General features: G+C 35.3%; 1 protein-coding gene across 1 annotated transcript in view; it reads left to right on the forward strand.

Annotated features, from left to right (window-relative positions):
- ADGRV1 (adhesion G protein-coupled receptor V1) overlaps positions 1–15,686 on the forward strand; it is a 635,274-nt gene that overhangs the window by 106,749 nt on the left and 512,839 nt on the right. Inside the window, exons 23-27 of the mRNA XM_037801795.1 lie at positions 2,182–2,362; positions 3,345–3,547; positions 8,867–8,996; positions 11,913–11,993; positions 13,420–13,559. Of these exons, the coding sequence (XP_037657723.1) occupies positions 2,182–2,362; positions 3,345–3,547; positions 8,867–8,996; positions 11,913–11,993; positions 13,420–13,559 (735 nt within the window). The remainder of the gene's footprint in view (positions 1–2,181; positions 2,363–3,344; positions 3,548–8,866; positions 8,997–11,912; positions 11,994–13,419; positions 13,560–15,686) is intronic.

Genomic DNA, 15,686 nt, shown 5'->3' on the forward strand with positions numbered 1-15,686 from the left:
GATGCATTTTATAAATCCTAGTGAAGCAATAAATAAATAAATGAATAAATAGGTATAGCCACTAAGCCAAAAAATAGTGGAGGGAAAAATGGAACACTAAAAACTGAAATCAAAGAAGGCAGCCAGGAAGGATAAAAAGTAATGAAGAATAGTTGGAAGAAGTAGAAAACAAATAGCAAGGTGGTAGGTTTAAACCCAATTATATTTCACTTTTATTAAGGTAAATGGTCCAGTAAAAACAAATATTGCCAGAGTGGATACAAAAGCAAGATCCAAGTAAATGCTCTTTACAAGAAACCCACTTTAAATAGTAAGCCACAAAATGGATAAAAGTACAAGGATGGAAAACGATATATTGTGGAAACAATAATTAGAAGAAATCAGAGTGGCTATTTTTAATCAGACACTATCATTTATCAGACAACATGATTAAAATTTTTATTTTAATGATAAAAGAGTCAATACTTTAAGAAAGCATAACTATCTTAAATGTGTGTGCACTGGTAACTATCTTAAATGTGTATGCACTAAGAACAGAGCTGCAAAATCCTGCAACAAAAACTGACGAAACAGAAAGGAGTAATAGACAAATCCCCATCATAGTTGTAATTCCAACATTCCTCTCTTAGTAATTAATTGAACAAACAGAAAATCAGTAAGCATATATGATACTGGACAAAAGTGGTGGGTGCTCTGCCTGATGCACATAACAGCCAATCCATGACATGAGGGTTTCAAAGAAAGAGTTTATTGCTAGGCACAAAGCAGGAGATCAGCCAGCCTATTGGTCTAAAAATCTGTCCCCCTGAGTCTAAGGAGTTCAGGGTTTTTATGGATTCAGACAAAGGGAGATGGGAGTTGTTAACATTTCAATAACAAGTATAAGCAGAAACAACTTCCAAATGTAAAGGTGTGGAGCTACGCTAGAAGTAAGCCAGCCATTACAAGAACCAGTCAATGGTTAATTCTGATCTGACTCAGGTTCCTTCATTAACATTAGGGAGTTGCCTTTGTGATGATAAGACTAAAGTTGAAAAGAAAAGTGGACAAAGGGGATACAATCACTTTTACAATCACAAGTCCACAAGATAAAGGCTATGTAGTTATACAATCATTATCAAAGATCAAGGCAACTGTATTACAGTTCAACAATTCCAGACATTTCCTTCTGGCTATTCTAATACACAAAAGCAAAAAGAAACATCTATCTATTGGTTCAGTAATCATAATCATTTCTTAAATCCTACCTTCTTGGTTACAACTCCTCCCTCTCATTTGATCATTCTGTCAGTCCTGAGGGCTTTTGATCGGAATCTTTTGGTTGGAATCTCTTTTCCCTCCTGCTATTATTTATAATGGTAATTAGTCAATTAAAACTCACTTCAAGCATGTCTATTGTAAAACCTTTACTGGGTAGAGTTGGCTATTTCTCCCTCAGTTTACCTTGTACATGCACGATTATAAACAGTTTCTTTTTTTAATTTAGAGAGTCTTTCTATAGATCTGTCTCCTCCAATAGATTGTGAGCCAGTTAGGGTCTGGGGCCATGTCCAACTCGGGCACATTGTAGGTGTCAAAACATGTTTGTTCAGTTAATGAAGAAAGAGGAACTGCTTTTCCACTTCTAATTTTGACTCAAATTTTGTAGAGCATGGCTGAGTTTTGCTATTTCTTTTCTGAACATTTCTGGACTAATTGCTGTGCCAGACTTCTAAGGCCAAGTGTGAATCTCCTGTCTCAAATATAGCTACTGAGTATGCCAGGCTTTCCATAGGCACTAGATGCATATTCGTTACCCTTTTCTTACTACATCCTATTAGAGAGCATCGCAGCTTCTTAATTAGGAACTCTGTATCCTGAGGTTGGTAATACTAGTGTGTTTTCTATAAAGAATATATACTATTACAGTCATATATGGGATTAATGGGTGAATAGGATATTTTTAGACAGACAATGTTACTGTTCTACACCTATTATTGTTTAAAGAATTTATCTCCTGAGATCTCCCTTCCTCTCTCTATGTATTTGTATGTAAAGTTTGAATGTTTAAGTTTGTGTAGAAATAAGTCATGCTAAATAGTAATGTCTAATGAAATGATTTAATTGGCTATTTTGTTTTCCTCTGGTATGTAATTTTTATGTGCTTCATTGCTTAATGCCTCTGGAATTTTACATTTATAGGTCCTGAATATAGATGTTCTTGATGATGATATTCCTGAGCTTAATGAGTATTTCCGTGTGACATTGGTTTCTGCCATTTCTGGAGATGGAAAACTAGGTTCAACTCCCACCAGTGGTGCAAGTATAGATCCTGAAAAGGAAACAACAGATATCACCATCAAAGCTAGTGATCATCCATATGGTATTCTTGTCCATTGCAAAAATAACCTTCTCTTCTCTGGTAGACTTGGTCTTCTTTAGAACTTCTTAACGGACTCTGCAAATGCTTGATGTAGAATGCCTTCGGGTCATCTAACTTTTAAACCTCTTAACTTTGAAGCTGCCATTTTGAGGGACATTGTTTACAAAAGAAAATTTGAATAAATTATATGAACTTAAATAATATGGTATTTTGAAAAGTTTATATAGATTACTTAAAATGAAAAAAAAAACAATTTCTATTCTATCATAATTTGAAAAAAATTTTCAAGCATCCTCCCAATATGTATCTAAATAATTGTAGTATTTTGTACTTTATATTTTATTAAACATTAAAAAGTGGAGTTTTCACTGTTTATATCTTTTCATCTTATGTTGAAAAGTGATAGTTTTTTAATTGGGGAAACAGTCATAAATATCTGTCCTAATAAACTGTGAACACTTTCTGTATTGAAAAGCATTATTTCTTATGTATGACCAAAGCAAGAAGAGCATCTGTTAAAAGGGCTGGGTAGGAAACCTGGGAGAGACTTCAACTCTGGTTTTCATCATTAATGTTTTACAAAGTGTTGCAAATCCTTTAGGATACCATTAATCATGTTCTCCTATAAGTTTGAGAATGAGTTCTAGAGAATTAAATATGAGTAAATGTTTGCTAGTACATATTTTAAATTCTGTAACTATTCCTTTTGTTTTTGCTTCTGTTAAAAAAAAAGAAAAGACGCTTCCTTGGGTAACAACCAGGAAAATTAATACTTTAGTTTTTAACAGTCTTATTGACTTATGAACATATTCCATTTCAAAAAAGCTTGTTAATCAAACTTCTGCTAAATTTTTTTCTAAAGGAAGGTCCTCAAGATTTTAGACTGGTGATCAAAATGTTTGTACGAGATTTTTTAAATGAGTAAGAAATTCTTCAACAGGTAAGTAGGACAGAGTGACCTGTCTTTCTTTGTATCGGCCAGGCTTGCTGCAGTTCTCCACACAGCTGCCTCCCCAGCCCGAGGACCCAATGACTCTGCCTGCAAGCAGCGCTCCACTCATCACTGTGCAGGAGGAAGATGGAGAAGTCAGGCTATTGATTGTCCGTGCACAGGGACTCCTGGGGAGGGTTATGGTGGGATTCCGAACAGTTTCATTCACGGCATTCAGTCCTGAGGACTATCAGGTAAATTGCTTACTCCTTTTGAACTTGTTTTTATACTTGTAAAACAGAAATAATATCTCCAGTGGAGGACGGGAAGGGGCTTACATAGTACCTGGAAAATAATCGATAAAGAAGAAGATAAACACTGATGGCTTTCCAACATTTTTATTTTAGGTAATAAAATAAGGTGTTTTCATGCATTAAAGCCTAATGTTTAAGTAACTATGTAGAAATAGTAATTTTCTCTTGTACCTTATACTTGTCCTAAATTTCACTTGTATTATTATTTTATTGCTATAGATTTTGATAAAATATATTGAAAATTATATATCTCGTACATTTTAAATGCTCCCACCTGCATACAACAAACAAAACCAACTTTGCAAAGACACTGTATTTCTATGTCTTTTCAGTTTTAATTATTTTTCTTCTCCAAGAAACAGTGTGACACTGGCAAAAAAGCCTGAGATTTCAAACTAGATAGACTTGGGTTTTAACTGTTCCTCTAAATATGTTGCTTTGTGAAACTCATTTATTTTTTATTTTTTTTTTAACTTTATCAAAAATTAAAAACAACAACAAAAATCCTCACAACATTTTGAACAAAACAAAGGATTAAGAAAAAAAAAACTTAAAATAACTACTTTGCTCCCAACATGTTCCTAGCACACCCCAAGAAAATTAACAAACCATAACAAAACAATTGAATAAGAAAAACAAATAGTCTAAAATAACTACATTGCGGGAAACTCATTTACTCTTTTCTAACTTTAGTTTCCTTATTTGTAAAAGAGAGACACTACATATTAGACATGGTATATATACAGTAATACTCAATAAACACCACCTATTCTTATTATCAGTACTCAAATCAAACATTTCACTCATAATTTCTTCTGGGTAGTCCTTCCAAAAAGGATTTTATATCTCTTAGCATTTCTGTTTTCTCAAAGAATCTTTATCCCTAAATCTGATATCAGTTCTACATTTTCTCCTTCTACCAAATAAGATCCACAAATGCTAAGTGTTCAATAATTTGTACATAGTTATCCTCCCCAACCCCTGGAAACATTGGCTAACTGAACCCAATTAATTTTGACTTTGGTCTGGTTGGTTAGGTTTTCCTAGATTTCTTCTTTTTCAAATTATTTTTCTTGGACAATTATATCTCTCTTGCCTTTGATATTTCTTTTTTTATGGATTTTTAAATTGTGAACTTTAACATATGTATATAACAGTGATAACTTTCAAAGTACGATTTAACAAGTAGTTAGAGAGCAAATCTCAAAGAATGTCATGGGTCAGTTCCACAACTTCAGCTATTTCCATTAATGTAAAATATAATATACATACAGAAAGGTGTTAACTTTTGATGTACAGCTCAACAAGCAGTTATATGGGTTATTTCAAGAATTGTTATGGATTACAGTTTTACAGTTTCAGTTCTTTCCTTATTATGCAATATAGGGTATATATAGAAAGGTGAAGACCTTCAAAGCACAGTTCAATGAATAGCTGTAGAGAAAATTTCAAAGGATGTTACAGGTTACAGTTCCACCATGTCATTTACCTCCTTCCAGCTATTCCAACACCCCAGCATCTAAAAATATATACATTTTTATAAAATATCAGTATTCATAGACCTTTATTAAATCTTATCTTGCTTATTGCTACCCCTTCCTCTCACTTAATTTCTTCCTCCATCTTCAGGGTTGTTGAGATACTGAGCACCCCAACTTGCTCATATTGAAAGGGGGACTGCATTTGATTGTTATTCTTAAAGAGGCTGTTGCCTCTGGGTTTTAGGACTTGTCTGGCACAGGAACACTCTGGTGGATTTCAGTTTTTGAAAGATAAAACTTAGTGAATATTTTATCAAATCTCAGGTAGGGACCTAGGTATTTGAGGACTGTTTTTCGTAAGGGCATATTGTGGCCAGTGGTACGTCTAGCTGGAGCTTACATAAGAGAAACCTGCACGATAGCCTCTCAATTTTATTTGAGATCTCTCAGCCACTGTGACCTCAGCTTGTTACCTAATTTTTTCCCTCCTTTGGTCAAGTAGGCATTTTCAATCCCTCACTGCCAGGGCCTGGCTCATTCCTGGACATCATGTCCCATGTCACCAGGGAGAATCATTCCCCTGGGAGCCTTTGACATTTCTTGCATTCTTAACTAGGTTGGTATGTAATATATTCCATAAGACAGCTCATCTTGACTTGTGTTGTCTTTCCAGTATTTTCTTAAAGACATATTTTAGTCTTTATCCTGATGGTCATTCATTTCTAGGTAGATTGACAATCCTGTCTCCAGTTGAATCATTATTTTATTTAATAAATAACTACCAAAAAGCTAGTACCCTTGAAGACATTTTTGGGGATTTTCAGGGATGGTTAGTGTATTAGGGTTCTCTAAGGAAACAGAATCAACAAGAGATCTGTAAATAGAAGATTTTATAAAAGTGTCTCACGCAACTATGAGGATGCACGAATCCAAATTCCGTAGGGCAGGCAGTGAACTGGCAACTCTGATGAAGGTGTTTGATGAAGTCCTCAGGCAGCAAACTGGCAACTCCGATGGAGGTGTTTGATGAACTCCTCAGGAAATGCTTCACTGGCTAGCCGAAGAAGAAGTGAAGGTCCCCTCTCTCTCTTCTTTAAAAGTCTTCAACTGTTTTGATTAAATCCAGCTGATTGAATTCTCTCATTGTGGAAGACATACCCTAAGTTGATGTAATCAGTCACAGGTGCAGTCAGTTGACTGATGATTTCGTAAACCAGCCTTCTGGCTTATTAACTAGCCACAAATGTCCTTGCAGTAATGGTTAGCATGGTGCTTGCTTGACCAGACACCTGGGCACCATCACCTGGCCAAGTTGGCACATGAACGTAACCATCACAGTTAGATTGCCTGGTTGTCACTTATCAACATTTGGAACTATCGTGTCTGCTTCTCTCTGATAACCTGATAACTTCTGCCTTCACTACTTCTCTGTGGTGCTTCAGCTTTCTCTGGTCTGAAGGTTACTTAGGCTGTGTATGTAAGTGTGTATATGCATATGTTAGGGGCAGAGTAGGGAGGTGCCAGGAAGGATCATGTACAGAGCAGGAAACAGTTGAATATCAGATGTCACTGTTTCTAACCTTATAGTTATATACCAAGTCATGGTGATCCCCAACTGTTTCAGTTTGCTAATGCTGCCAGAATGCAAAATACCAGAAATGGATTGGCTTTTATGAAGTGGGTTTATTTGGTTGCAAAGTTACACTCTGAAGGCCATGAAAATGTCCAAAAGAAGGTATCAACACAAGTATACCTTAACCGAAGGAAGGCCAATGGCATCCAGAAAACCTCTGTTAGCTGGGAAGGAATGTGGCTGGCATCTGCTGATCCTGGGTTGTGTTCCAGCTCCACTCTCAGCTCCTGTGCATTCTTCAAAGTGTCTCTCTTGGCTGCAGCAGCTCCTTCTGTCTGTGAACACTTTTATCTATATAATATGTAAGAATAACCTCCAGAATGACCTCTTGACTCTATTTGAAATCTCTTTGCCACTGAAACTTTATTTTGTTTCAATTTTCCCCCCTTTTGGTCAAGAAGGCATTCTCAATCCCACAATGCCAGGGCCAGGCTCATCCCTGGAAGTCATGTCCCATGTTGCCAGGGAGACTTACACCCGTAGGAGTCATGTCCCATGTAGTGGGGAGAACAGTGAGTTAATTTGCAGAGTTGGCTTGGAGATACAGGCCACATCTGAGCAACGAAAGAGGTTCTCTGGGGGTGAATCTTAGGCATAGTTCTAAGTAGGCTTAACTTTGCCACTAGAGAGGTAAGTTTCATATGAGCAAGACTCTAGATTGAGGGCTTGGCTTATTAAATTAGGAGATTTTATTGCTTAAGAGAATATCAGGAATTTCCCAGGTGGGGAAGATTAATAGTTCCATATTTTTCCCAGTCCCGCAAGGTGACTTTGCAAATACTTTTTTTATTTTCTGCCTGAAATATTCTATGATGTATTAGGGTGTTACATTAGCCTGTACAGCATAATAAGATCCTATTCCCTATTTTAGGTTCCTTTGGTCTCACACAAAAGTTGAAGTTTCAAAACACTGTCAATATCATCCTTTACCCTGTATTCTAATTTACCTTAGAACTAACCAAGTCCATTTCATTCGTATCTCTAATTATAGTCTGATCTCTTTTTCATCTTCTTTAATAGTTGCTGTATGGAGTAATGCTGACTTTCAGAGCTGCAGATCTCTGAGTCTCAGGTCTCAAACAGATACCCAAATTTCCAGGGAACTACAAGGTTATACACAAAGAGCTCAGCATCTCAGAATTTAGAAATAACAATTAAAACTCAGGAATAGATGTGACTGCTGTAAGAGCTTATGATCTAGGAACCTTTACAATAAGCCTTATTGAACATTCTGTATTCCTTATTTGTCAATTATCCAATCTCTGCCCACTTTCTGTCAATGACCTATGCTCTTGAATTCAATTCTCCATATTTGCTCATTATAGTTAGTTTATGTTAGTGAGGCCTTGCAATATTTGTCCTTTCATTTCTGACTTATTACCCTCAACGAAGTGTCCTCAAGGTTCATTGACCTAGTTGTATGCCTCTTGTCAATTTAACTTTGAGATCATTAATTAATAGCTCCACAAGAAGTGTAGTTGCCCACTACATTTTCTAGAATAGTGAACAGTAGAAAAATTTAAACAACCTCAAATTTATCCTCATAAGTAGAGAAGAAAATGCTTATATAAGAGATAACAGGAGGAAGGAGAACCTCAAAACTTTGATTCCGAATGCTCTTTGTTTTTCATTTAATATGTGAACTTTTCTTAAGATTAATCTAGATTATGACTTGCCATTGCAAGTATAATCAAGGAAAGATTAATGCCAAATGGACTGGTTTTTATTATTGCTTGGAGAGATTCTCAGAGTGAAAATTCCATAATGCACAGAATGTTTATATTTCCCAGTGCTATGATTTTAATAGTTCTAAATATATTTAACCAAGAGAATGCCTTATGTTTAGCTAAATTAATTCTTCAGGAATTTGTGGATTTTACCTGTTAGAATTTCCTATTTGCCTTGATTACTTCTCTCATGAAAACAGGTGAATAAGAAAAAAATCTTTCTACTTTAGAGAATACTTAAGTAGTTTTTGCACTGAACACCATTCATATTCTCATACGTGGTTTTCCAATTTTACTTTTTACTTATGTTTCTGTTTCATATTTATAACAATTTGAGAAACAACAGATATTCTCATTTTGCAAATTCATATCCAGAACTATTACAATCTAATAGATGAATCTTTTATTTATATTTCAGAGTGTTGTTGGCACCTTAGAATTTCAACCAGGAGAACGATATAAATACATTTCTGTCAATATTACTGATAATTCTATACCTGAACTGGAAAAATCTTTTAAAGTTGAGTTGTTAAACTCAGAAGCAGGAGGTAAGACTGGCTATTCAAAAATATTATGTATTTGCTTCCCCACCAGTATGATGCCAATAGATTCTGTTAAGGAAATTTGTTCCTTTGAATTAATGAACCTTACTTTTTTTTCTTCAAAGAATCAATTACCTGTCTTTGGAGAAAGCACTCTGAAGGTTAATAATTGCTTAACATTTTGTCAGAAGATTTCTGATTGATAGTCCCTATCTGGATTAAGAAATTCCCATTTCCCTGCATAAATTTTAATTATTGGTTTTATAAGTTAATATTCAACTCATAGTCTCCTTTACATATACTTTTGCTGTAAGGTTTAGTTGATTCTCTATATGTTAGTGTTTAGTTAATATCTCTATATGTTTATCATATGGCTACTATCAATTGTGCTGTTATTTCCTTTTATAAGTCATTGGTCTTTTCCTCAAGTAGATGTGCTTTAAAAATGAGATAGTATAATTGTAGTGAGTGACCAAATTATAGTTGTCATTCATAATAGGTGCCCTTTAAATCGCTTCTCTCCTTTTCTTTTTTTTCTAAATTTCACATTAGCTCCTTTAGAGCTATCTCCAGGTATAGCATAGGTAAAAACTGATCCTTTAAGATAGTGTATTATGAGGTGATCATCAATAAAGCAAGTTTATAATACCTGGATCTCAATTCTGATATTCAGAGAGCTCTGTATACAAAAGGTCTTTGGAGCCAAGACGCTTTTCATGGCAAAAACTCAACTGAATTGAAATGAGGCTATTCATAGTCTTTATTTAGCCTTTTAAGAGTAACTATTTATGTATGTTTCATAAAAAAGTATTAATATATTTGATTATGAGATGTTATTGGAGCTGTTATAAAATACATATTATATGAATCATATTACTTTTATAGGTGTAGGAAATTGAGGATTAGTATGATGTTCACCAGAACAGTCCTTCTGTTACAAAACCTGGTATTATTATTGTAGAATTTTATTCTGATGAAGAAAGTCATATTGTATAAGCCATCCAATGAGAGAAATTGAGTAGGACAGAAATATTAAAATTTTCTTTTAGAATAAAGTGAGAATTTGGAGTAAGTATGGGAAATTTTCCCAAATCTTTTGTCTTTGTGTCTCTAAAGCCCAGACAAAAGAAAAGGAGGCAAACTCAGTGCTTGGGAGTAGGGAAGTCATTGAAAAGTGCCACAGATCGATTGAATGCATAAAACAGTAAAAATATGCTAGAGGACCTGTCTGGCAGGTGGCATGTAAAAAATATCAGCTTTGCTTGTCTTCCAGAAACAGATCCTTACATATCCAAATCATTGTTCTCATGACAGTACTTTCATTAATGCAAAGGTCACTATAAACATTTGAAAAGTTGTCCTTTGTATCCCTGATAGCCAAAAACACTTATGTAAAAAAGAAAATGTTAATGATCATTTCCTAATATTGGTCAATAAAAGCGAATCAAATATTTTTCAGAAATTATATTTGTAATTGTAATGATACTTGAGATTTTATGTAACTAGTCCTCAAATCTCTTGAATATGGATTGTTACATATTAAGTAGGCATATGTATCCATTTAAGACCAATTTTATAGTTTCTTAGTCAGTGATAGTAGCAAAGAATCTTAATTTTTTCCCCAATGAGTTGGGATTGGAGGTGAAGGAATCTAGGCACTGGGTTCCATTACTTAAGTCCTCAGGAGTCATAAATAGGATATGCCTAATAAGTAAGATAGTTGTAGAGCTAAATTCTTTTGAGCGCCAAGGGGCACCCCTTATCCCATACAGTTTTGTGTATGAAATTGCTTATACATAAGCTAGCCACTACCTGAATAGATGCTTTATACTAGTCAAAGTACATTGGTGTTGAACTTCACACCTCTTTCTTGTGAGTTCTGGATAATATTGGAGCAAGGGCATGTGACTGGCTATTCTCTGGAATTCTGCTTTGTCTCTAAAGTCTGAAAGATGATTTCAGGTTTTGGGTGGCCATAAATTCTCATGTCTGGTATAGCCCAGTTCTGTTGAGGGGAAAAACAGAACAGGACAGATCTTAAACTAGCGTAATGTTAGTCAAGGAGACTGGCAGAAGCACATAAGTGTGGATGTGACCTTACTTCCCCGACTCCCCTTCTTTTCCATTGTTACCATTGCTGTCCTTCATGTCTTCTTTGCAAACATTTGATAACATAATGGTTGGGGTATAAGATGTATTGGAAGTAAAGGTATAACCTCTTTTTCTTTGTTATATTCCTTATCTTTTGCCATGGTACTTTATATTTGTACAGTGCTATTTATTTTCCATTATTTTATTTGAACTTTATGACAGTTCTATAAAAGATAGCACCTTTTATAGGTGAGAAAACTGAATTACCCAGAGTTTTAGTGACTTGCTGGTATATCTCCCAGGTATGATGGAAGTACAATTTTTTTAGACTGCTTGTTTAGGGCTCCTTCCACAGTGCTAATGGCAAAGGAATGCTAAAGTCTGGGAATGGTAAATGTAATGGGGGTTTGAATGTGTCGACAGAGGGAAGTATTAGATACATTTCTTAATTTTGAATTGGTTGTTGTGAGTGGTAAGATGGCTGCTGAAGTGTATGTTTATATATACACAAGCAATTAATTAAAAATAATGTTGATTGCTGCAATAAGTGAAAATTTAAAAATAAAATTAGTTAAATTGGCAGAAATGAGAAATACCAATTACAACTTAAATGGACTATTTCCTGAAGCTATCAATGAAGTTTTAGTAAATTGGTAGCTTGGCTAATACTTTTACCATTTAAAATAATCTATTTTCTATGGAAGCACACATGTCATTGGGTAGATATTACTGCACTTTGCACTTTGCTTGGTATGTTTTAAGAGGTCTCACTTTTCTCGTTGTGTCAATGTGTGTTGTGTGGATTGTGTCTCTGTGTGTCTCCTTGTGAAGTGGCTGAACTCTTTAGGGTTGATGGCAGTGGTAGTGGTGATGGGGACATGGAATTCTTCCTTCCAACTATTCACAGATGTGGTAAGCAGCTGTTCCAAGGCCCTTTCTTATAAGTTTTCATTTTGATTTCTCTTTTTAGAGACAGCAAAAGTGACCATTTCTCGACACCTTTGTATATTTTATCTCATTTAATCTTCACAGCAACTTTATGGGGTATTATTTGCTCCATGCTATAGTCACCCAGGTAGAAAGTGATCAGGTTAGGTTGAGTCCTGCCTGCGTCCAAAGCCAACTCTCCTCCCTGTGTGTACTTCATGCAATTTCCTGATTTTAATTATAATGGAAATGAAAAATTATTCATATTCACACTTTGAAATAAGATTGCTTTCATTTTCCAGCCTGGTACAATTCCGTTTTTTAAAACAATAATTATTGAAGAATAGTTCTTGTAAAATAATTACTGAAAAACATTTTATATAGCTTTGAATTCCTAAAAAGAGATAAATAGAACTTTCATATTTTTCATTTTAAATGCATCAAGCTTATTTTCTGTGCAAAAAGAATTATGAGTTTATTATATGTAGCATTTAATAAAAACAAGTGGGAAAAGAAATTAAGAAAAAAATAAACGTGAAAAATAAATTGCCAGTTAATTCTTTTGAAGTGGATTCATATACAAATATGATTCAACTTTCTACCCCAAATATTTTACCCTATTAGGAGAGAATTCTTTGAATGCTTGTTTCTTATAGGAAAATTCCTTCTCATCCTTAATGTTCCTTTTTTACAATGTCTGGTTTTATAATTTACTGTCAGAACTTGAACCCAATCCCTTTCATTCCTAGCTTTGATCAATGCCTCTTATAAGTTATGCCTTTAATTACTCTGTTACTTTTGGGATTGCTCATTTTCTTGTTTCCATACATTAATGCAACTTAAAGTTAAACATACTTCTCAGGAAACAAGTAGAGTCTTTTTTTTTTTTAGATCTGGAATTTTTTAGTTATAGGATTAGACTGTTTGGAACCAGGAGCTAGATCTATAGTGTCATAATGTGATGATAAAATAGGTCTACAATTAATGCACACATGGAAAACAAGAAACTGTTCAAGCATACTGATGAAAATCATAGGGAAGCTACTGCTTCGTAAAGGTAAGAGTCATTTTGGCTCACGTTCTGAGGTCAACAAAAGTCGTGGGAGACCTTCCTCATATACTCTGTGTGGAAGAATGTTCTCTTTCATAGAGGAGTAAAAGAAAAGCAAGTTTTCCTTATTCATCTCCGAGTGCTTGTGCAGCACTTGTATGTCAAGTTGGTGCCAAAGTAGATAAAGGTCATAAAAGCATGAATATGTGTGGCAACCATTTGTTTCTGCCTTTCTTTCTAAAACAAATTAGAACTTAATGAATGGAACAACTCTTTTCAAAAATTTGTTTCCATGGTTTTTTTGATTTGTAAATTCCTGATTAACATTTTCTTGCTATTTGTTGGCACTTGTTCATGCAGCCAGTCTAGGAATGGCTTCCCACATTCTAGTGACAATTGCAACCTCTGACCATGCTCACGGCGTATTTGAATTTAGCCCAGAGTCACTCTTTGTTACTGGAACTGAACCAGAAGATGGATACAGCACTGTTATATTAAATGTGAGTACGTTTTCCTCTATTTCTAGACATTTCATGTTATTTTTTAAGTGTTTTATTATATTATGAAAATATGTTCTATTTTTTTTCTGTGGGTGGAGGGGAATGAGCCTAGAGGCATAGATAATAAAATTTAGTAATTAAATAGTGATTTAGCATTTGTTTTGTATTTAGCTTTTTTTTTTTTTTTCCTCTTTATACATTGTTTTAATGGGTCTCACAATTCTGTGACAGGTTTTTGGTCGTTGTTTCTATTTAAAAAGTCTGGATTTTAAAAACTAATAACTTTCAAGTGCCACACAAAAACAAATGGTCCACAAAACATTCCTTTCCTTCTGAAGGTTTTACGACCCACTATTATCACTAACCAGTCTTTTACTATAAACTTAAATGGCCAATTGAGACAAAGAGTTCTGAGACCATTTTTCTACCACTGATTGAGATTGGTCTGGCAGGTGTTATGGGTAATATTTGTTTAGCCTCCTGAGCTTTCTGGGCAGGCTTGGTTGACCTGGCCAGCTCCAGCAGCCTTCTTGTCCTCTGCCTTGATGACACCCATAGCAACTGTCTGTCTCATATCACAAACAGCAAACGACCCAGAGGAGGATAGTCAGAGAAGCTCTCAACATACATGGGCTTGCCAGGAATCACATCAATGCCGGCAGCATCACCAGATTTCAGAAATTTGGGGCCGTCTTCCAGCTTCTTACCAGAACCATGATCAATCTTCTCCTTCAGCTCAGCAAATTTGCCAGCAGTGTGAGCTGTGTGACAGTTCAGTGCAGGTGCATAGCCACCACTAATTTGGCCTCGATGGTTCAGAATAATCATCTGAGCAGTGAAGCCACCTACTTCCATTGGTGGGTCATTTTTACTGTCACCGGCCACGTTGCCATGATGAACATCTTTTACAGACACATTCTTGACATTGAAGTCCACGTTGTCTCCAGAAAGAGCTTCACTCAATGCTTCATGTTGCATTTCAACAGACTTTACTTCAGTTGTAACTTTGACTGGAGCAAAGGTGACCACTATGCATGGTTTGAAAAAACCAGTCTCCACTCAGCCCACAGGGATAGTGCTAATACCACCAATTTTGTAGACATCAGTTCTGTGCTGTCATCTCAGCTCTTCCACCTGATCCAGACTGGTGCATAATGTGTGTCTTGTCACGGAAGTCCCTCAAACAGTTGTTCCAGATAGTTCCTGGCTATTTACTAGCTGCCCTAGAGGATGAACGAAATCCCACACCTCCCTACACGGCCATCTTGCCCCACCTCTGGCTATTGTATTTAGTTTTGTATTTTGCCCCTCCTCTGGGTATTGTATTTAGTTTTGCATTTAGATTCATCTTATTATTCTGAGAGTTCATGATCCTTTAAGGAATAAAATGGAACTTTATCACAAGTATTTATTTTACAGAGATTTTTGTATTAAGATAGGCTGTGGTAACAAATGTCTCAAAAGTCTCAATGGCTTAATAAAACAAAGATTTGTTTATCCTTCATGGTATATATCCAACTTAAGTAAGCCAGGGGCTCTGATCACCATAGGGACCATGGTTCATAGAGGCTATATCTCAACAGATGCTTCTGCCCTCAAAGAGAGGAGAAAACGTGGATGTGGAGAATTGGCTACTGGGTCTCATTGCTTGTTTCTGGACGTTATTTGCATCATTTAAATTTCTTATCAGCGTGAAGTGCAGTTCTATCCTATTTCTTTCCAGGAAGGAAAAAAAAATCCAGAACATTTCTGAACAGCAGTAACAATTCCATATGATGCTCGCATGCGTGTGTGTCTACTCTGCTTTGTTCCAAGAATGAATTATGCAGGATTCCATTGTTAAATAATTCAGAGGAGCTAGAAGCTTGCCCAGTTTCCTCAGATTTCATACAAATAATTAAGAAAGTCACTCAAAATATATCCCTTCAGCACTCTCATGATAGAGGTCCAATAAAATGTTGGGGAATAAATAGAATAACTTCAGAAAGACAGCTAATTGCTCAAGGATAAGAATAGGAGAATTAAGGGAAAGAACCAAGTTTTATAAAATTGCTATTTCTAATTTTATTTTGACTTAAAGCACTCATATTTTAAGTACAAATAAAAGTTACTTTTAGTTGCGACTTA

Source organism: Choloepus didactylus, chromosome 13, assembly GCF_015220235.1.
Source record: "Choloepus didactylus isolate mChoDid1 chromosome 13, mChoDid1.pri, whole genome shotgun sequence".
In the NCBI taxonomy this organism is placed as follows: Eukaryota; Metazoa; Chordata; class Mammalia; order Pilosa; family Megalonychidae; genus Choloepus; species Choloepus didactylus.